The sequence below is a fragment of the Chionomys nivalis genome, chromosome 24, assembly GCF_950005125.1.
Source record: "Chionomys nivalis chromosome 24, mChiNiv1.1, whole genome shotgun sequence".
NCBI lineage: Eukaryota > Metazoa > Chordata > Mammalia > Rodentia > Cricetidae > Chionomys > Chionomys nivalis.
This window is the reverse complement of record NC_080109.1, coordinates 42,953,986-42,976,669: the sequence shown is the minus strand read 5'-3', so window position 1 is coordinate 42,976,669 and position 22,684 is coordinate 42,953,986. Positions and strand designations below refer to the sequence as shown.

General features: G+C 43.4%; 1 protein-coding gene across 6 annotated transcripts in view; it reads left to right on the top strand.

Annotated features, from left to right (window-relative positions):
- Tnik (TRAF2 and NCK interacting kinase) overlaps nt 1–22,684 on the top strand; it is a 385,833-nt gene that overhangs the window by 242,621 nt on the left and 120,528 nt on the right. For all 6 annotated transcript variants that reach the window (XM_057756804.1, XM_057756803.1, XM_057756801.1 and 3 more), the window contains exons 5-6: nt 19,824–19,934; nt 22,492–22,582. In XM_057756804.1, coding sequence (XP_057612787.1) covers nt 19,824–19,934; nt 22,492–22,582 — 202 coding nt within the window. The remainder of the gene's footprint in view (nt 1–19,823; nt 19,935–22,491; nt 22,583–22,684) is intronic.

Below are 22,684 nucleotides of genomic sequence, written 5' to 3'. Positions count from 1 at the left end.
AAAGTGTATGTTTCCACACCTGCAGACTAGTTGCAATCTCTGAACTAAACACACAGTAATGATGAGGAAACATTTACTTTTGAGGGTCATTTCAGTTTTTTAATTTTTATTTTTAATTTTAGAGATAGGGTCTTTCTGCATAGTTCTGGTTGCCCTAGACCTCACTGTGTAGACCAGGCTGGCCTCGAACTCTCAGAGATCCACCTGCTGCAGACTCCCAATTGCTGGGATTAAAGGTGTATACTACCATATCCAGCTATTTTCTATTTTAAACTTTATTACTTAAAAAATAGAGAATTAAAAATAAGATTGCACATCCAAATCATCCAGACTCCAAAACTCTACAACTTGATGAACTTCCGTTCAATTAGAGTTGCCACCGGAGATGGGAGTTATGGAGCTTGACATTGAATTTTATACTTTCTCTATTGAATATATTTTTTGCACATATCCACCTCCAAATCAAAGTATTAATGATAGAGGTAGAACTAGAAAAACAATTAGTTTTAGATCCTCTTTCATATTTCATGGCCTTCATCTGCACTTACTTCTTCCTCATCCCATAATACTTAGCCTTCTCGTTCTGTTCTGCATGGTGTACTGGACCCGTGTGGCTTTTGTTCACATGTATACGTATGTTCCTGGCTAGCTTCCACATATGAGAGACAGCATGCAGTATTTTCCTTTCTGAGATTGGATAGCTCATTTAGTAGTATACATTCTAAGTCCATCCCTTTTTTGAGACATTGTTGCCTTCCATACTTGTTTCTCCTTGTGTTTCTCTCCCACCTAGCCTATGGTATGCACCTTTTCTGCTGATCCTCTTTTACTGCCTCTCATGGGACCGCCCTAGCTCCTCACAAAGGCAGACAGGGCAAGGGTTGTGCCTTTTGTGTCTTTGTTTCCTCTTCAGCTTTTGGAAGGTACTTAGCAACATGAGCGGACAAAGAATTTATTTGTAGGTGGGAGCAGCATCACTGGTACAAGCCTTGTCTGGGTGATGTCTGCGCAATGCTTCCTAAGAGCCTGAAAGCTCAGAGGCATATGAAGAGGTGACGCGCACTGGAATATCTTCATGTCCCAAAGAACCCCGCACTTTCTGGAATCCAGGGTTTAGTGTTGTCCTGTATTGCCATGAGCTACAACAGATGACTCCCAGATCATTGCCACACTCTGGGGGTACACATCATTGCCACACTCTGGGGGTACACCTGTACATCCTTGTAGTCTTTGTTACCCCAGAAAGAACCACTAATCCTCTCAGAACCCCCATGTTTGTGAAGAAATCCACTGCCTTGTGCAAGATGAGCAAGAACTGTTGTGACTTCCTCTGCCAGTCCTACTGAGGTGGAACCGGCAAACTTTAATACTATTGATGAGGGTGCGGAGCAACGAGAATGCTTGCCCACTGCTGGTGGGGTTGTCGGGCAGTGCAAGCATTGTGGAGAAGCTTATGGAGGTATCACCCAACAGCTCGGTTCTGTGTGCATCTGCCAGAAGTGAGATAGTTATGTCCAAGAGACATCCTCACGTCCCTCTTCCTTTGCTGAAAGTGTTACACACAGTACGGGAGGAACGCTGGCAAGCTTACGCAGTCTGTGGTCAGGGCTATAGTGCCAGCTGGGCATAAACATGGAGCTCCTTTTGTTAGTCGGAATGTCCAGGCTCTTGGTTTTCTTGGACTTGGGCGATGTTTTCCAGGTCGTCTCCTGAGGAAAGGAGAGGGGCATCTAGCAGACTTAGCTCATTTTCTCTTTCCCTAAACCCTAGATTTTAATTTGATCTTTTCAAAACAGGTGCTGTTTCTTGAACATGTATTGCATGCCAGGCATTGGACTGATTGTTGGAAACGATCCTTTTTCAAATTTGTATGTAATTCATAGATACAAAATTTACATTTCAAAAACATACTTTATCACTCTTTTAGGTTAATTTGCTTTTGCAGCTGGAAGGAAATTTCACTGTTATTCTCTTGTTGGGCTCCAGTGAAGCTAATTGACTTTTTGAACAAAAAGAGGTGTTGAGGAAGTGGGGTATGGTCGGGGAGGGGGATGATAGAACACGTGTGATCAACGTGAAAACTGAAAGAGTCTACAAGGGGTGAGAAGAGGCAAGGAGGGGTAGGCAGATATAGGAAAAAGGAGAGAGAAGAAGAGCCATAAAACAAACTGCGTTTGAAAATGTCATAATGCAATTTAATACTTTGTGTGCTAATTAATATATACCACATATTAAATACAATACATGATATCATGTAGTTTATGCATATGTAATACTTTATCTGTGTTTGCATATGTAATACTTTATCTGTGTTTGCATATGTAATACTTTATTTGTGTAGGTATGTGTATATATTATGCATTCTATGGGTATATGGGTTTGTGTGTGTGTGTGTGTGTGTGTGTGTGTTTCCAGAACATCTTCAGTTGATCTTAGGCTGGCTTTTAAGGAAAGCAGCAAACCTTTTTTTCTCATTTATAGTTTGACTGGAGGTTACAGCTAGACTTTGGAATTGAGCTCCTGCTTGTTTGTCTCCTCCCAGATAATTGCTCTTCCCATGGAGATGGCTGTGGGTTTTGAGCCCCAAGAGCCTAGATGTATATATTTTCAATGACTTGTTCATCAATCATTCTTTCACTTAACTGTATGCACACATGCATACACACACAACATGTACATGGACACACATACACACAAAGACACATACTTACTAGTCGCAAGGTACATTTCTAAGCACTTATGAAAATCAGTGAATAAAAGGGCTATATTTAATGTAGCTTACATTCTTGCTGCAGATAACAAGCTATAAACAGAATGAATAAGGCAGTTGCAGAAGATGCTGGAAGTTCACAAGTGCCTGACATAACCAGGGAAAAGTCAGTGGGTGGGTTGAGGTCAAGGCTTCAGGATTCCATAGTATTAATTTTTAGAAACCCCCTCCCCATTTACATCTTGAAATCCTACCAAGACCACAACCCACACATGATTATATTATATTAGGAGGTAAGGCTTATTTGTAGTGCTGGGAATCAAACCTGAGATCTTGTACTTGCAGGCAAGCTCTCTTCCATTGAGCCATACTTCCACCTACAAGAGGTTAAGGTTTGGGGGGAAGTGATTAGGTCAAGCATAGAGCCTTTATGAATGGCATTGGTGCTGTTATAAAGATAGCTAGCTAGCTTTTCCATTCTCTTCTGTAGAAATCTGGAGATTTCAGATAAAGGCAAGAGAATCAGAAGTTCAGAGATATCCTTAGCTATAGAGTAAGTTTGAGGCCAGCCTAGACTTCAGGAGATCCCACACTTAGCAGAAAAAAAGAGGGAAAAAAATTAAGTAAGCAAAAACAGAAGTCAGCAGTTTACAAGCAGAAGATAACCCTCACCGCAGCCTGGCCATGCTGCCTCCAGAAAAGGGAGGTATTTCTGCTGAGCAGGTCTTCCAGCCTATGGTATGTAGTGCTTTGTTAGAGTGTTGTGAATTTAACATGTGTGGTGAGCAGAGCTGTCAGGGTAAGCCCTGCTATGGGTAACTGGAGGAAAGGCACTGCAGGTGATGAATCCATTTCCTGGGAACAAGGATGAATCCAATCACCGTGAATGGGAGAAAGTTAGTAGAAGACAGAATATAGAACAGAGACCCTAGCCCAGATCCTCCATGCTCTTGCTTGCCACTGGCAAGACCTCAGCTTTTACTTCACCTGATGGTGGGGAGCCTTTGGAGAGCTCTCAGCATAAATAGGATCTGATGCACAAAATGAAGCCTGGAGGGACTCCGGGGAGACGCTGGGGAGACGCTTAGGAGGTTGGTCTCTTTGGGGTTTCTGTTGTTGGGATAAACACTGCACTAAAAGCAACTTGGAGGAAGAACAGGTTTATTTAGTTTACAGGTCCTGAAAGCAGGAATTGAAGCACAGGCCATGGAAGAAAACTAGTTACTAACTTGCTCCCAAGTTCACTTCCAATCCCTTTCTTATCAGCCCAGGTTGATCTGCCTAAGTGATGTCACTGTCCATGGCCACGTGGGTCCTATGTCATTTGATAATAAAATAAACCACATTACAGACACTTCCGCAAGCCAGTCTGATGGAGCTGCTCCTCAGCTGAGTTCCCTCTTCCCAGTGTGTTGAGTTGACAGCCATCATCTGCCATCACAGGAAGCTAACCCCTTTCTTGAACTTGGTAAAGGGAGAAGTAATGGCAGGTGTCTCAGGGTGAAGGTGAGGGTGACCTCATATATGCTGGGTCCAGAAGTCCCATTGGTCTGATCACTCCACTTGCCATCTTTGACAGTGTCTCTGTCACTAAGGATGAGGTCAGGTTAGGAAAGTGTCCTAAGGCAAGAGCATAATTTATTTTTATAATTGCTTTTCTATGCGGTAGAAATTCAAGAATTGGGGGTCAGTCTAAAGACAATAAGAAGCTAATATTAGATCATAATAGTGATTGAAATTTGGTTACAAAATAATAATAGTGCAGAGATAAAGAACAATGGTTTACAAGACTTACTGCCTACTTACCAGTAAGCCAAGTTCTGTTACCATACCATAATATTATGACGATGTTAACACTGCCATATTACTTAACTAAATATTTGTTGCCAATTTACAAATTAAAAATTATTATTTCCATTGCGCAAATTAAGAGACTGGGCTCAGAAATTTGTTCAAGTTTTCAAAGGTTATCAGTGGTGAAGCCAATAAGCTAGCTTCCTCAGGGGTATGTGAGGTCAGAGTCAGTGCTTCTGATATCAAAGGTTGGTGTTCTGGGTGGGGCTAGAGCTTTATGTTTCTATAAGCTTATTTTGAGAGCTAGGTATGGTGGTACTGGGAGGCAGAGGCGGGGGCATCTCTGTGACTCCCAGGCCAGTCAGGGCTACATAGTGAGACACTGTTTCAAAATAATAAATAAAAATTTGACTTCACTGTGGATCTTTATTCCACAATTTGTCTAGTATTCAAAAAGGGTACTCTCGGCTGTTAAAAAGGCTGCTATGAAGCCTAAGAAATACATGTGTAGAAAAGCACACTCAGCCTTTGGGGAGTGATTTATCAAATAATCGCAAAGGTCAAAGATAGTTGATTCTTCAGACTACTGACATTTTTGCAAGGATCACGGTTATATAAAGACGTGTTTTATAGAGACAAGACTATGCAGCCAGGAGAAATACTTTCTAATATGTGTTACCTGAGATTAGCCTGATTGCATAAAATATTCCTCAAAAACGCCCTTCGGGCCTGACTGGAATTGGGAGGTCGGCAATATATGTCTCCTCAGGTGACGCTTGTGTTGGTGTTGGCTTCTGATTGAATTGTAATCTGTGCGAATTCTACCGGACCTATTGGAGAGATAAACTCTTGTTTGGTATCAGCTCCACAGAAACACAACCACTTCTGATAATGGCCAAGTAATTCTCCTTTATCAACTGCTCGGGCCTGATCCGGAAATCAAAAACGGGAGCTCTTTCAATAAAGATTCTCATCTCTGTGAAGCAGTGATGCTTGGACACACAGTGTCACCATCTCATCTCTCTACCACATTCCTGGCCCTCCAGGCTCTCCAGGTTTGCTGGAAAACACTCAGATACCAGAGAGAGGGGACAGTGCTGTCTGTGAAATAAACTGGTTTCTCAACCATAACAGCATGAAATCACATATATTTTGCTGTCCTTTTGACACTGTCACAGCATTCACAGATCAAGATACCCCATGAAAGGAAATAAGTTTGTAATTAACTTCTGAAACGTAGAATGGTTTAGTATAATGACAGATGATTGGGCTGAAACAGCGAAATTAGCCTCTCACTAGATTGCAGTGATGTGGTGTGGATTTATAGAGCAGAAAGTTAAGATGCTATGTTGTGGCGCTGGGGAGATGGCTCAGTGGGTAAGAATGCTTTCTGCAGAAGCAGTGAGGAACTGAGCTTGGAGCGTAGCGCTAAAGCAAAGAAACAGGTATGGCCGAGTGCTTGCCTATAACCTCAGGGCTATAAAAAAATTAGCCTGCAGAAAGCCGATGGGAGGACCACTGAGGCTTGCTGCTTGCCAGACTAGATGGGGTTCAGTGAGAGACCCTACATCAGGGAACAAGACAGTGGAAGGTGATAGAGCAGGACACTTTCACCAGCACACAGAAAAATGCTCTCTTGCACACGTGTGTCTCCTGGTTTGTTTATCCTCAAATCTGGGTTCTAGCCCCAGGAGAGGCAGGGTGTCTAACATTTAGTTTCTATTTTGTAAAATCTTAGTTGGAACAGGTTTTGTGTTTGCAAACTGACAGCCTGGAGGCTAAATATATTTAGTTTGGTCCCCATAAGGTAGTGATGTTTTAATTAAGGCAATATTAGAAAAATTGAACAGATTCATGTGGAAGTCTGGACTCCTTGAAAAATTTTGACAATAATCAAATGGTCTAGAAATATTGGGCTGGAAATCCCAAATAGCAGGAGTCCGTGGAAGTAGAGTCTCAGTCGCCCGGAACCTACAGGGGTCGAGTCAGCCTGTGCCAGGGACCCTGACTCCTGTCTTGGTGTACACTCAACTCCACACCCTGTGTTCATTACCTACCCCATGTGAGATCATCACAGAGTAAGATGTTGTAATTATTGAATGAATGATGTCATATAACTACCCATACTCAGGTTGGTCACAATACAGAAACCCAAATTTGCTATATTTTCGATTTCTATTGCTACTGCATTGTAGCAGAAACCATGCCCAATTCAAGTTGGGTTGTTTCAATTTTTTAATGTCCTAACATAGGACATCTATATCACAGCTTCATCCCCACATAGCTCAGAGAAGACTGTAGAAGAGGAGGTGGAAAGATAAGGAGCCAGAATAAGGGAGGGGTGCTTTGATCGGTGTTCTGGACATTGCAAGGCTGTTGCACCTTTGAACTCAGAGCGACTCTAGTTACCTACGCAAGACAAAGCTGGTCAAAACCCTAGACCCAGGGGCTTGGTAGTTGAAGAGCTTCTGCTAGAGAGGGTCAGTTTGCTTCAGGAAAAATAGCCCCAGCTAGACTGCCTGTACTCCGGTGCATGGTCCTACACTCGTGTGCCTATAGACAACTTGGATTGAACTCCGTGCACTATGATAAAAGGGCTTGTAGTTGGGAAGGGAACATAGCAAGGAGGGGAGGAGAGGGGCACAGGAATTGGGGTTGAGTATTTTTGGGTTAAAGCTTCACATATCCAAAGAATCTGGAATGTTTGGGTGGAAGTTCCATCCCAAGCCCCCTGCCCTGGGAGTTGCCTCAATCCAGACTCCACCTCTGAGAACACCGCCAAACAATGACCCCTCCCCAGAGATACTCAAGACCATGCCCACATGGTATTTAAAATGCCCCCCAGAGAATAAACATGTGGTTTTCCAGTCTTCCTTCCTAGTCTCGTCTCTGAGGGACTGGAAGGCTGCCGGGAGCTTTGGTATCCATTAAACCTGACCATTTTCTACTTCGATGTGATCACAATACATTTTAAACATGTTTGGAATTCTTAAAGAATAAATGAAAAATTAGATTTCCTTGTGAGGTGTTGAGGATTATGCTCCCAAGTGTTCAGTCACCTGGAGCTGAGCCTTTGCAGTGGGTCATGAAATGTTCTCTTAGTTCTGAGTATCAAAACTGAAGCTTTCCCTTTTTAAAGAAACTGATTTTAATCCCTACGTGTTGCTTCTCTGAGTAAAGGACTTCCTTTGCAGCCATATTGGTCACTAGCCTGGGAAGCTATGGAATCTTGTTACTTGGGAGCAGAAAGCTCAAGAGGTGGGACTTTGTGAATATGGGAATCTAAAATGGCCAGGGGGATGGCTGCCTCCTGTCCCTGGTGGAGGCAGAAAGCCAGCAAGTGACTCGGGTGTAAGCGCAGTCAGAAAGTGCACCCGGTTTCACAGTTGTGTCCAGCAAAAGTGCAGAGTCTGCAGAACCCTGTTTATGGACTGAAGGGACAAGACGTCTTGTCACTGACAAGATGGACACCCAATTTCTTTAGTTGTTTCAACGCATTTTGTTGAAACTGTTTACACTGCCTTTCACATTAACAGAAAAACGACTTCATGTATGCCGGACACTGAGTTAGGACACTTCTGGTTCCCTTTTCAGATGAACTTTGACCTAGCTCCTATTCACAGCATGCTTCTCAAGACCTTCCACTGCCCAGGTACGCCACTCCAATACTTAAAGTCTAGGTTGCTTTTTGTATTTTCGTGTTTTGGGCTGGGGAGCACTGAGCGTGCGTATTTGTGTCCATCCGCACACACCAGTCTATATGGAGAAGCCAGAGAACAGCAGGTGACTCTGTCAGTCTGTTTCCCATGTTATTTTTTTGAAGACGAACTCTCCAAACCCAGTGCTCATGGTTTTGACTAGGCTGCTTGGCTTGTGGTCTCCCATGATCCACCTATATAACTCTGCCCCAGTACTTGGGTTATAGTCAATGGGGCCTAGGGTTTACATGGATGTTAGGTGTTTGAGCTCATGCCTTCTAGCTTGGCTAGCAAATGCTTTTCTTATAATCTGAAACATATCCCCAGCCTAACTTTCCTGACTTTTAGCCTTTCAAACACTCTACAAGAACCATCCACCTTACTTTTTGCAAAAAGGCCTCTCATTGGCCTAGAGCTTGCTGATTAGGCTACACTGGCTGACCAGCATGTCCAGTGATCTACCTCCTGTCTCCGTTTCCCCAGCTCCTCTGCCTGTATTTTTATGTGAGTACCAGAGATCGAACTCAATTGCCCATGCTTGTGGGGCAAGCACTTTACTGTCTGAGTTGGTGCCCAGGCTACTTTTCTTCTATCTTTGAGGTTAATTCCTTTGTCTATGAATGTGAAGACTCAGACTCACTAAGAAGAAAGGCCCAGGAGCTCTTGCGGTTCGCACCTGCCTTGTGAAATGAATGCTGTCACCCTGACTCTGAGATTCCTGTCCACTTGGACATGGATGACTGACCGCGCATGGGCTTGGCTTGGAGGCAGGCTTTGGTTGCTAAAAATACCAAGTTGTTTCTGATTATTCAACATGCTTTGTTACTCACAAAGTAAAAGGTTGTCCACAAGCCTTACGGACAAAATTTGGGTACTTGGCATCCTTTTATCTTTTTGTAACTTATACTTTGTTTGAGAAGTCTCAAAATAAAATAAAATCAAGGTTTTTGTTTTTGTACCCCGCCCCCCCCACTACATGCTCATTCCGAGGTGAACACACAAGGCCGTTAAGCTGATTTTGTATTTCTTCACAAAGGCCTTTTGTACTGTGAGATTTAAGGTACCCCGGGTTAGTGAAGCAGCTTTTTCTTAAGAAGCTGCTGACTTTGAGTTTGATTCGCACCATCATAAATCATGCAGATGGGATCTGATCTGTGGCTATTCTCAACTACACAAGATATAAATACCTCGTGGGCTCACTGTGGTTTCTAAACCTTCAAGGTCACTAGGCTAATTCTTTGTGGGGCTGGGAGCTCTTGGAAGTTGCTTCTAGACCTTTCCTTAGTTGATTCAGATGCCTGCTTCATCTTCAGGAGAACTCATCTGCCTGACCCCATTCAAACCCCTTCTCTCTGACCTGCCCTTCACCATTAAGAGACAGCATCTGGTCCTTGTCATTTATTCTTGTGGGGACTGACATGTGACATTTGAGAGGAATGGGTTCCTGTCCAGGAATTCTGGGTTAGCAACTACAATATTTAAATGCTGTCTTGAGGCCTTGTTCCTTGTTATAAGAACTTAAAGCCAAACAAATAGTAAGTGATTGAATTCTTTAGGGACAGGGGAACCATCTCAGAATTAACCTCAAATTCCCCCAGAAGTCACAGGGGTTGTAAAAAGGTGGCTGTGTTTCCTGATTCTCTTCTAAGACCTGTGCCCTGTGCCTTGTGAAGACAGAAGTCAGGACTGGCTCTACACTGTTGTCCCTCCTGGGAGGCAGACACTGCAGCACAATCCTTAGCCACTGTGTGTGGGGGGGCACATGGATAACTCTGTGGGGGGGGGCAAATGGATAACTCTCTGTGTGTGGGGGGGAACATGGATAACTCTGTGTGTGGGGGGGCACGTGGATAACTCTGTGGGGGGGCACGTGGATAACTCTGTGGGGGGGGCACATGGATAACTCTCTGTGTGGGGGGGGCACATGGATAACTCTGTGTGTGAGGGGGCACGTGGATAACTCTCTGTGTGGGGGGGCACATGGATAACTCTCTGTGTGGGGGGGCACGTGGATAACTCTCTGTGGGGGGGCACGTGGATAACTCTCTGTGGTGGGGAGCACATGGATAACTCTGTGTGTGTGTGTGAGAGGGAGAGAGAGAGAGAGAGAGAGAGAGAGAGAGAGAGAGAGAGAGAGACAGGTGTATTCTGTCTGTGTACATTAGAGAGAGATAAACACATACACAGAGAGAGCTGTGTGTGTTCTGTGCATGTACATTAGACACACACACACACAGAGGGACAGAGAGAGAGAGAGAGAGAGAGAGAGAGAGAGAGAGAGAGAGAGAGAGAGAGCGCTGTGTGTATTCTATCTGTGTACATTAGACAGAGAGAGAGAGAGAGAGAGAGAGAGAGACAGGTGTATTCTGTCTGTGTACATTAGAGAGAGATAAACACATACACAGAGAGAGCTGTGTGTGTTCTGTGCATGTACATTAGACACACACACACACAGAGGGACAGAGAGAGAGAGAGAGAGAGAGAGAGAGAGAGAGAGAGAGAGCGCTGTGTGTATTCTATCTGTGTACATTAGACAGAGAGAGAGAGAGAGAGAGAGAGAGAGAGAGAGAGAGAGAGATGTTAGAACCATGGCTTCTCACATGCTCCACCACCAAGTAATACCCTCACCCCAGCACCACTAAAGGACAATATTGTGTTTCTCAGCAATAAAAGACAACTGAAAAAAATCTCCACAATCGACCATGCAAGTTGTGAAATGTGTCAGGACTCAGTTCTTAGAAAACATCTTTTTTTTTAACTTAGACAGACATAATTATCCAAGCAATCATTTTTTATAATGTTCACATTATACCATGCTCTTTTTAGAATACATCCTCCAGGCCCCAAGCCAGTCCCCATCTGTCTAGGCACATTTCTCTCCCTACACTCAATTTAGCCTCCTTCATTTCTTCCCAAGTGGTATGGACATCCTTTTAGTCTCTGACCCAGTTGTTCAGATGATGTTGATGAGTCTTAAACCTCAGATGTCTTTCAGCACCCTCTTCTGTCACTCCCATCCCTGCCGTCTTCCAGATAGAATGATCCATTATCTGCAGGGTAGACTGTCTTCTCACTTTGGAGTACAAATGACCAAAATGACTTGTGCTCTTTCATAGAAGCTCTAGAAGAACCTCCACTCTGTCCTATGTGACATCACCATGCAGGTGACATAGACCTCCAGACAGAGTGACCCCACCCTGCAAGGCAGAAAGTCATGTCTGCTTTTGTGGATTTTAGTCACTGTCACCATGCAGGTGACATAGACCTCCACACAGAGTGACTCCACCCCGCAAGGCAGAAAGTCATGTCTGCTTTTGTGGATTTTGGTTACAATCCGCTTTCCATTTATTAGTGAAACTCATGGTTCACATCAGATCTGTACGTTGAGGCTTTGTGTGTATGCATGTTAATTTATGTTTGTGTATACATGTCTGTGTTAGCATGTAGAGGCTGAAAGTTGACCTTTGCTGTTTTCCTCAGGAGCTGTCCACTGTGTGTGTGTGTGTGTGTGTGTGTGTGTGTGTGTGTAGAAGAACAAGTTGAGGTCTCTTATTCTACCTAATTAAGTTGCCAATTAGATTAAAATGTCTAGCCAGCATGTTCTAGATCTCTTTCCATTTTTTCCTGCCCAGCACTGCTGTTACAAGTGGATTTACCACACCCAGGTTTCCCGGGCGCTGAGTGTGGAACTCAGGTCTGCATGCTTGCATGACAAACACACAAAAACTGACCCATCTTCCTAGTCCGTGGTGGTTCATTAAACTTTGTCACAGTGGAGATGGGATGACACTGAATTTGTGGTGGCTATAGAGTGGGTCTGTGGTGGCTACCTCTTATTGTCAACTTGACAGCATTTAGAATCACAAGAGAAAGTTCTCTGGCCAAGACTGTGAGGGATTATCTAGACTAGGTTAGCCTCTTGCCATGTTTGTGAGGGATTATCTAGACTAGGTTAGTCCTTGACCAAGGCTGAGGGATTATTTAGATGAGGTTAACATCTGGCCATGTTTGTGAAGAATTAACTTGATTAAGTTCACTGTTATAGAAAGATTTGCCCACTCTGAGTGATGCGGTTCCATATACTGGAGTCCAGACCTAAACAAGAAGGAGAAAGTGGGTAGAGAATAATCATTCCTCTTCCCCTGCTTCCTGACTGTGGACACATGTAACCAGCTGTGTCAACCTTCATTCCTGACTGTGGACACATGTAACCAGCTGTGTCAACCTTCATTCCTGACTGTGGACACATGTAACCAGCTGTGTCAACCTTCATTCCTGACTGTGGACACAATGTAACCAGCTGTTCCAATCCCCTTTCTGATTGTGTACACAATGTAAATCAGCTGCTCCAGTCTGCTTTTCCTGGTGGTGGACACATGTAACTAGCTGTTCTAGTCCTCCTTCCTGGCTGTGGACACAATGTAACTAGCTGTTCTAGTCCTCCTTCCTGGCTGTGGACACAATGTAACCAGCTGCTCCATTCTCCAGCTCTGGCCTTTCCCACCATGGCTGGTCCTACCCTTGAACCGTGAGCCTAAATCCAACCTTTCTTCTTTAAGGTGCTTCTATCAGGACATCTTATCACAGCAACAGGGACAAGTAACTAATGAATATCCAAGGTCGCAAAGCTACTGAGATAGAGCATGTTCTTGACCCTGCTCTGTAGACTTAATGTGTGTTTGCTATGGGTAAGGCAGAAGACCAGAAGAAGCTCCATTCCAAATTAGTAACAGAACTGAGAGAAGGAGAGTCATGGAAAAGTTCTCTTTAGTTTTTGTTGCTGTTTGTTTGTAAGTCACCAAATTCTAAGGTCCCAGTACATTAAGCTCTCAATAAGTGTTGGTGTGACTCATTGCCCAGTATAAACTCTTATAAAAACTGTCTTTCAGGGGAGATATTAATGATGCATTTCACCCCCCTTTTGAGATGTGAAGTTATTGACTTACCTCACTCAGCAGGGCTTGGCATGTTGAGCCCTGAGTCTGTTTAGTAAGAGGACACTTATGGGGAGGGAAGGTCCCTGCTGTGTAGTGATAGTAATTATCAGTGTTGCTGTGTGGCTTCAGGGACCCATTGCTAGCAAGTTCTAATTTCTTTCTACTTCTTTTCTTCTTCTTTTTTCCAAGTCCCATTACATAATTTATCAATCATTTTGTTCCTTAGTGAGTTGAAAAGAATCGAGCAGCCTTCAGCTGGAGCTGAATGGAGAAGCAGATTAAAGAAATCACTGACGTTGGTGCTTGGCTAGAGCCAGATTGTTTCCTACTGAATATTCGAAACTATTTTGTCCAATCTAATTTTGAAAGGCTGGAGTTGCTGGGTTTCCACTTCTCTCCTTAGGAACTGCAATTATGTGGCCTAAATAGTAGGACATTTTCTCCCACTGATGGGAGCTGCTGGTGCATCCCAGGAGGTCTTCTCACTCTGTCTGTGATTGGCATGTTTGGCTCATGTGGGTAGATGCTCCCGTCATTGTCTCGGTGGTTTTGGTACATCCTGATGGCACTGAAGCACGATTTTCTACACAATGGTATTCTTTAAAATAGAAAATGCCTCTAAATACACAAAAGTAGACAGAACTGCATGGTGAGAAAAACCTATGCACCCCAGCTAGCCTGGCAGCTTCCCACCACTGTCTAACCCCCGTCTCCCCCAGGACCCTCTGCTTCCCCACTCAGGCATTGAAACAAATCAAGCATAGTTTTTTTTTTTAATTCTGGCAAAATACATAAAGTATACAATTGCTTCAATTTTAGCTTTTTCTAAATTAGCAATCCAGAGGCATTCAGTATATTCATTGTGTTGTACAAAACACCCCCACACTTCCTAGCTCCAAAATTATTCATGCCCCTCCACCCTGAAAAATCTATATCCATTAGGTAGTCACTCCTGCTCCATGTGCCCATGCCAAGGAAAGCTCTGGATCTGCTTCCCATTGCCAGAGAGTCTGTTTCATAGGACTGGAATGACATATTCCATGGTCACTTTTGTCTGTATTCTTTCATCATAATATCTTCACAGTCCATCCGTGTTGAGTGAGCCATTCTTTCCCATGGCTGGATACTAGCAGCTGTATGGGCATACCACGGTTTGTTCAATCTATTTGTTCATCTGTTAATGAAATTTTTGTTTCCAACTTTTATTTTCCATAAGTAGTACTGCTATGAATATTCTTAGGTGGGTTTTGGCTGAACATCAGTTTTCAATTCTCTGTGTATAAATCTCCAAGTGAAACAACTGAGTTTTATGCTGATTTTATTTTTTAATTTGCTGAGGAACTCTGACACTGTTTTCTAGAGTTACTGCACCATGTGGTCATTAGCAATGAGTTAGAGCTTCAGTTGACCTACATTTTTAAAGATTATCCTCATTCTTGTGGGGATTGTGACACCTCATTGTGGCCTTGATTTATATTTTCTCATGGCTACACTGTTATCAGCATGTTTCCATGCCATTACCAGTTATTTCACAAATAATGCTCTTAGCATCAGCATCTTTTCACGCCACTGCTCACCGATTCATATATTCTGTAGACTCTAAAATTTAAAGTGTCCGTTCAGGTTCTTTCTCACCTTCACTTCATTTCATTGGTTTATTTTCTTATTTTTAAATTGTTATTGGTATTTTTTGAGACAAGTTTTTTCTCTGGAGCTCATTGCAATCTTCTTGTCTCTGCCTATCACATGTGCACCACCACACCCAACTCTTATGCTCATGTTTAAGCTGGATCTTTTTTGTTGTCTTGTAAGAGTTTTTGATAAATTCTGGATGTCATATCCTTATCAAACACAAGTTATAAATATTTTTAATATTTGGCTGGAGAGATGGCTCAGAAATTAAGATTGGTGGCTGTTCTTCCAAAGGACCCAGGATCAATTCCCAGCACACATGTGGAGGGTGACACCTGTCTGTAACTCTACTTCCAGGGCATCAGCTGCCCTTCCCTGGTCTCCCTGGACACTGCACACATGTGGTGCACAGATATATTTTGCTGAAAAATGCCCATATTCACAAAATAATAAAATGAAATTTAAGAGAGTTTTCCATATTTTATGACTTCTTCTTTTCACTTTATTAGTAACATTCCGTCTACATAAAAGTGTTTCAGCATTTATGTATTAACTATGGTTATTATTTTTTTAATAACCACAGAATCATCACACTTTAAAAAAATCCAAGCTATATTTCCTTAGTATCTTCAAATACTTACATTTATATGAAAAGTTGCAATTGTTTAAACTGGCAGCTGTTTTTCCTGGCTTAGATTTCTTCTTCTTCTTCTTCTTCTTCTTCTTCTTCTTCTTCTTCTTCTTCTTCTTCTTCTTCTTCTTCTTCTTCTTCTTCTTCTCCTTCTCCTCCTTCTCCTCCTCCTCCTCCTCCTCCTCCTCCTCCTCCTCCTCCTCCTCCTCCTCTTCTTCTTCTTCATTTTAACAAGGTCTCCCTGAGTTGCCCTGGCTATCCTGGGACTTACTATATAGAAAGGTTGGTCTTGAACTCACAGAGATTTACCTTCCTCTGTCTCTAAAGTGCTGGGATTAAAGGCATGCACTACAAGTAAGACAAACAACCAGACCTTTAACAACTACTTTTTAAAATTGATGTTCACATAAGTAATGTCCATTGCAATCTCAATGTGCTGATGTGTGCTTAAAGGATTTTAAGTCTGTAAGTTTCTTTTTCATCATCTTTTCTTCCTCCCAAGCCATTTGTTTGTGAAGAAACTATTTGTCTAGGACTGGAGCGATGATTCAGAGATTAAGAGCACTGGCTGTTCTTCCAGAGGTCCTGAGTTCAATCCCCATTAACCACATGGTGGCTCACAACCATCTGTAATGAGATCCCGTGCCCTCTTCTGGACTGAAGGCATACATGCAGTACACACAATAAATAAATAAATCCTTTTTTTTTTTTTAAGAAACTATTTGTCTAAACAGGTTTCCTAGTCTAGGCTGAATCCTGTGTCCCTCAGTCCTCCAGTTTTCCATGAGGTAGGCGGTTGGCACTCAAGGTTGGGGCAGATTTACATTTGTGAGGTTTGTTTGTTGTTTCAGCAGTGCTGACTCATAGACAGTTCTGCGTTCTCTTCTTATGAGACAAACCATATTTATTTCTTACATTTTCAAGTTAGCTATCATGGATGATCGACGCCCAGTGTGTTAGTTTCTTACGAGATATAAAATAGTGACATTCTAATCCTCTTCTATTTTTCTAATTGTCAGGTAGAATACTTATCTTTATGAATAGACATTTTCTACATTTTGTTATTTAAGTATCCAGTATTAGAGTTATATAAGAAAGCCAGGATAGGGCTGGAAATGACTCAGTGGGCATGAGTACCTGCTGTGCAGGAGTGAGGACCCGAGTTCAGGTCTCCAGCGCTCACATAGGAACAGACTTAGAGAGCTGAAAGGTAAGGGTGCCATTGGGCTGTCTTCTGAACGTGAGATTGCCCTTGCAATCACAAACACATAGCAGCCACAACTGCCCACAGGGAGTCTGAAAAGATAAGAAATAGGGGAGGAGGGTGTGCACAGAACACAGGGGTAGAAGTGGGAATGGTTGTGAAGACAAACGGAGAGAAGTGAGAAGGTCGCTGGGGTGAGTGTAATCACAAGGCAGTGTGTACAGATATAAAATTAACTCTTTCATTAAAAGTTTGAGCAGCCCTGTGAGGAATCCATTGATAAAGGGAAATAAATAATAGGGGAAACAAAGTTAGGCATGGCCGAGCACATATAATCGCAGTGCTGGGGGCAGGACAGAAAGACGGATCCCTTGGGCTTGCTGTCCCAGCCTAACAAAAGCCCTGGGAGCTCTAGGTTCAGGAAAGACCCTGTCTCTCAAGGGAACAAGGCAAGAGCTACAGAGAAGCACACTTGTGTCCTCCTCCAGCCTCCACACACGTGCTTTGGCGTGTAGTCCATCATGTGTACGTGCACACGAACAACAATGCGAGGACAGCTCCTGGTTCTCACTTCACGAAGCCGTTTGTCCGCTCAGGTCCGTCTTTTCTTCTAATTGTGCCAGTTTTCTCTTTGCGAGTGACTTCATTATCACATTCTGTGTTTCTAGGCAACACCATTGCTTTGTGTGGTTATTCATTATACCAATTATCTTTTCTCTGACCACTAAAGGGCTTGTCAAATTGACCCCAGAATCCTTGATGTGATTCTGTGGTCTTTGTGAGCTGCCTGGCTATAACATATGAAAGAAGTTTAGCTCTTCCTGATTGGAATGTAGTTTATTCTACACCTCCATATTTCCCATTTTCCTACAGAAGTTTCCTGCAGCCTGGCTCTGGAAAAGATAACAAGAGTTTCCTATGAGAGCCAGCTTTGCTCCAGCTATATGTCAAATCAGAACAGGCTCTAGGAACTTGTGGGTGAAATCATTTTGTGTGTTTTTGTTTGTTGTTTTCTTTTGAACCAGGGTCTTATGTAGCCCAAGCTGGCCTCAAACACACTGTGGAAGAATAGAGGCTAACCTTGAATATCTGCTCTTCCTGCCTCCACCTCCCAATGTAGGGTTTTCAGGTGGTACTGAGGGTCAACCCCAGGGCTTTGCACATGCTAGGCAAACACACTACAACTGAGCTGCATCCTCAGCACCATTTGTGATTTTTTTTTAAGTCTATCAGGCATACAGAGAAAGAGGAACACAATTGCACAGTTTAATTTCTGCCTAAAGATTTTGCACCCAGTTGGGTAATTTTTTTTTCCTTTTTCCTCTCCCTCCCCCCCCCACTTTGTGTGTGTGTGTGTGTGTGTGTGTGTTCACATGCATGCCTGTGTGCTGTCTGTTTTGCATGTGTGTGAATGTGTGCATCTGTGCATGGGAAGGACTACAGCTGATGTCAGATCATCCGGGATCTCTCTTAGACGTTATTCCCTGAGGCAGGGTCTATCAGTCAAACACAGAGCTCACTGATGTGGCTGCTCTCACTAAGCAGCTCCATCTTCTGAGGCCAGATTTACAGATGGGCAGCCAAAGGCATCCGTATTATGTGGGTCCTGAACCCTGGGTCCACACACTCTTCCCAGTGAGATCTTTCACCTCTGAGCTCTCTCCCTGAGCTCCTGGAGGTGTCTTTTACGGAGCTAGTGACACAGACCTGATACATACATGTGGGCTCTATTATGCCTCTGCTTTGTTTCTCTCCTATCAAATTGGGGATTGATTACTAATTATTCTAAATTATTTGTAATTAATTACGAAAGCAACATTCTTCTAACTAAGAGGGCTTTTGTTGCAGACTATGTAAAAGAGAAAGGATGAAAAGGAGTTGCTTTTTCTAGACCTGGGAATGAATGGGAAGCCCGGATTCCGGATTCTAGTCTGCAGCAATGCTTACCCTTTGCCCGTTTTATAAAGTTACTGAGTGCAATAATGAGTTTATATTTATAGACTGCTTGGAGCTTTTTTGGATGAAAGGTGCTAAATTAGAGTTTATTGTTTATTGAGTTTATTTGATGTGTCCAACCTCCTGGGAACACTTACTGAAGTTAATTAAAACCAGATTGTCTGCCCTCTGACAGCTTACAGTGTCACATCTAAACCAATAACATAAACAGCCTACACTAGCATTGGTCTAACTGGGACTTCCTAGAGGACTGTGGTTCTTTGGACAGAGGAAGGCTCCTGCTATGTAGGAAACACAAGTCACAGAGATGGCCTTAACTTCATCTTAGTTGTTAATCTGTCCCTATTTCATAACAAACAAAGAAGCAAGCCTTAGAATATGGAGAATGTTCCTTATTTCTGGCTATAAAATATTGCTCAAAATAATATTAATTTTGGGTCAGCGAGATGGGTTAGTACACTTGCCACCATGTCTGATGACCTGAGTTTGGTATCTATGACCTCCATGGTAGAAGGAGACACTGACCCCCCCCCCAAGTTGTTCTATGTCTTACAGATATATGCATGCACACACATATGTACTCATGTACATACACACATACAACAAAACTGAATTATAAAAACCTTTTTTGCAGATTTTAATATACTTTAATCAAGATTCTTAAATGTCAACACACCATGAGATGTGGCTTTTGTTCCAATGAAACAAGGCTCTCTATGTGTGCTCAGTATACAATATCGATACATTCTCAGCAGAACAATCTAGCTGAGCTGCCTCTTCCATAATGTCATGTTGAATGTGGCATTTCGCTGTTATTCAAGTCCTTCATTAAGTTGGATAAAACAATTAACTATAAGCAAGTAAAAAAAAAACAAAAACAATCGTTAAGTTTTCAAAGTTTATAAAGTTTATGCTAAGTTGTTTCTGAGTAAAAGGCTAGGGGGAGCAGGGGTGGGGAAGCTGTGCCTGGGACGTTTTGGATGAGAAAAGACTGTTTTCAAAGGAAAAGTCTCAACGTTCAGTAACACTTCCTCAATCAGCAATATTAAAAGTAACCTTTGCTCTCTTGTGATTTTTACAAGGACTTAATAGAAAGGATGGTGATTTAAACACTGTTTTGTGGTTACTACATTTTCATTGCAGGACTGGCATTCAGAAACTACAGACCAGAGGGCAGTGTGTGTGTGCTTTCTAAACCCAACTTAGTGAGGGAGTGAAGCCAAGCATGATCTAACACATGGCTCTTTCCTTCTCTTGCCAGTTGGTGATGGAGTTCTGCGGTGCTGGCTCCGTCACTGACCTGATCAAGAACACGAAAGGCAACACACTGAAAGAAGAATGGATCGCATACATCTGCAGGGAGATCTTACGGGTAGGTGACAAGTGGGCACTGCCTTCCCCAGTTCCCTCAGGTAACATGGGATGTCTTGGGAGATAGTCTACTCTGCTCATTCTTGCTAGAGAAACTTCTAAGTGTGGTAGAAATGTATTTAGTGGCTTTATTCTAACAGCTGGTTGTGTACCCAGCTACAGCCACTAACAGTCCCTCCTGTGCACATTTACTGTGTTCCCTTTTAAAGGTGGGCCTTGCTCACCCCCACCCCATTCTCTTTCCTCTTCTCTCTGCCACTTCTGCCTCTAGAGGCCAGTCTCCCCTCTCCCCTTCCTGTTTTTTCCATTCCCTTACCCCTCCCTCCCCGCAATAAAAATTCCTCCATGTCGCATGGTATCTTTGTCTCACGTGCTCTTTTTTAAGTCACAGCATTCAGCGTGCCTTTCGCTGACCAAACCATTTCCCCACCTTCATACTCAATTCTGAAAACCAAAGCTGTTATGACAAAAGATAGAAACGACAATGTATAGCTTCGGGCACACAGAAGTTATTTGTGAAATAAAAAGGAAAACACAATTTGGGAAGACGCTAGCTTAGCCGACTGATTTCCACGTTGGCTGAAAGTTCTCTCCAAGGCTTTATCTGCCCTTAACTCCATGTGAATTTCTATCTGCTGCCCAGTCAGAGGAAGCATGAAACCTTTAGTAGTTGGGGCTACCCTGTGAGCACCAGAATCTATGAGGCCCCCAGGAACAGTGCTGCTCCCTGCCACCACGCCTGCCTGTCTTAGCACTGTGGGAAAATCCAGCAGGAGACCAGCTGTTTGTTCCCAGAGATCTGAAGGCAGCATAGATATGCACCCTAGACTTCTTAAATGCCTAAAAACAGTGCGTTTCTTCCCCCCTTTCAGTACATCCTCCCAAGTGATGTAAGCACCGGTGAAAAAAATGTTTGATCACCTGAGGTCCCTCGTCACAGTGTTTTTGGAGTTGATTCACTGCACAGACTCTTACTCACATGTGTGCTCTGCTATAGCATCCCAACCACTCTGGTCCAGGATAAAGGGGGGGGGGGGATCAGGCCTGCAAGCGCTTGCATTTATGTGCTACAAAAGAAGGCACTTAAAGCTGAGCACTGCCTAATTAGAGCCAAACTGACCAGATACAAAAGAAAATGTGCTGTCCAAACAGTGCCTCCCACCATCCAATCACACACTCTTAGGCTGTTTCTCCAACCAGGAGAAATCAGATTGTGTGTGTGTGTGTGTGTGTGTGTGTGCGCGCGCGCGCGTGCGTGTACACACATGTGTGAGACTTGTGGACATGTGTGTATGTGTGTATGTAGGCCTTATCTTTTATATAGTGATGGATTATGATATTTATGTAGAACAAAAGAACAGAAAAATCATAATAGTATAACGACACTTGGGTGCCTGATAGCATGATGTCATAAGTAGCAGATCAATGTCTTTTGATTATTGTCACAAAATCAGCAGTTTCAAAATTATCAATTCCTGAAGTGACATGGTAGGTGCCAACTAAGGAAGCAAGTTATTTCCTTTTTGGGTATGTGTGTGTGCATGTTTGTGTCTGTGTGAGCTATAAGGCTACCTCAGCTGCCATTCCTCAGCGGCTGTCCTTATTGCTTTACTAGAGACAGGGTCTCTCTCTGGCCTGGAAATCAACAACTTTGCTAGGCTGACTGTCCAGAAAGCACCGCCCCTCCCCCTGCTCCCCCCCATGGTGATCCACCTAGCTCTGTCTCCCCTACTTTGTGAGCTCCTCCTGTTACCCGCCCCCCCCCAGCAATCTACCTAGCTCTGCCTCCCCAGCATTGTACGCCCCTCCCCACTCCCCACTCTCCCCAGCAATCCACCTAACTCTGCCTCCCCAGCTTTGTAAGCCCCTCCCAATGCCCCCCTCCAGCTATCCACTTAGCTATGTCTCCTCAGAATTGTGAGCTCCTCCCCATCTCCCCAGTGGATCTACCTACCTCTGCCTCCCCTGCATTGTGAGCACTGCCATTGGCTTGGAGCTTTGTCATCATGACATCTAATGTAGTCCCCATTCCACAAGGCAAGCACCCGACTGACTGAGCTATCTCTCCAGTCCATATTTCTTTCCTAATGTAGCCCACACTGGGAAAGCTCTCGACAGACCCAAAACATGTTTCATTGTGATTAATTAAAATGGAAAATAACTTGTAAATTGAAATACCTTCCAAAAGTTAAATTTGATGAAGTCAGGTTAGTTTTCTATGCAAACCATTAATGTGCCCATTACAAATTAGCCCATAAAGGCAGACTCACGCCCACAGCACCACGTTAACTGAGCTTCGAGCGGGTGGGAACCCAGCCATGCCATCATGAGTGTAGTTTGGTTTACTGGTATCAGATCTGGTGTATTTTGTTCAGCATGATGTTATGTGTGTGTTTCAGTCGGAACCAATTGTGTGCTGTGGCTGTACACAGCAACATGCGTGTATGAGAATGAGAACATACTCCTTTAAATATCACTGGACGAGTTATTTGAGGGTGATTGTTAGCATTCAAAAATGTGCTGTGTTCTGTTAACTCTCTCACCTCTCCTTCCACCAGGGCCTGAGTCACCTGCACCAGCACAAAGTGATTCACCGAGATATTAAAGGGCAGAATGTCTTGCTGACTGAAAATGCAGAAGTTAAGCTAGGTACGCACAGCACTCATGAGCCGTGGCCCTGCTGGAGTCGATCACCGTCAACAGTCCTTTTAGAACATTAAATCTGTCACTGTGGACATGGGGGCGTTTCCC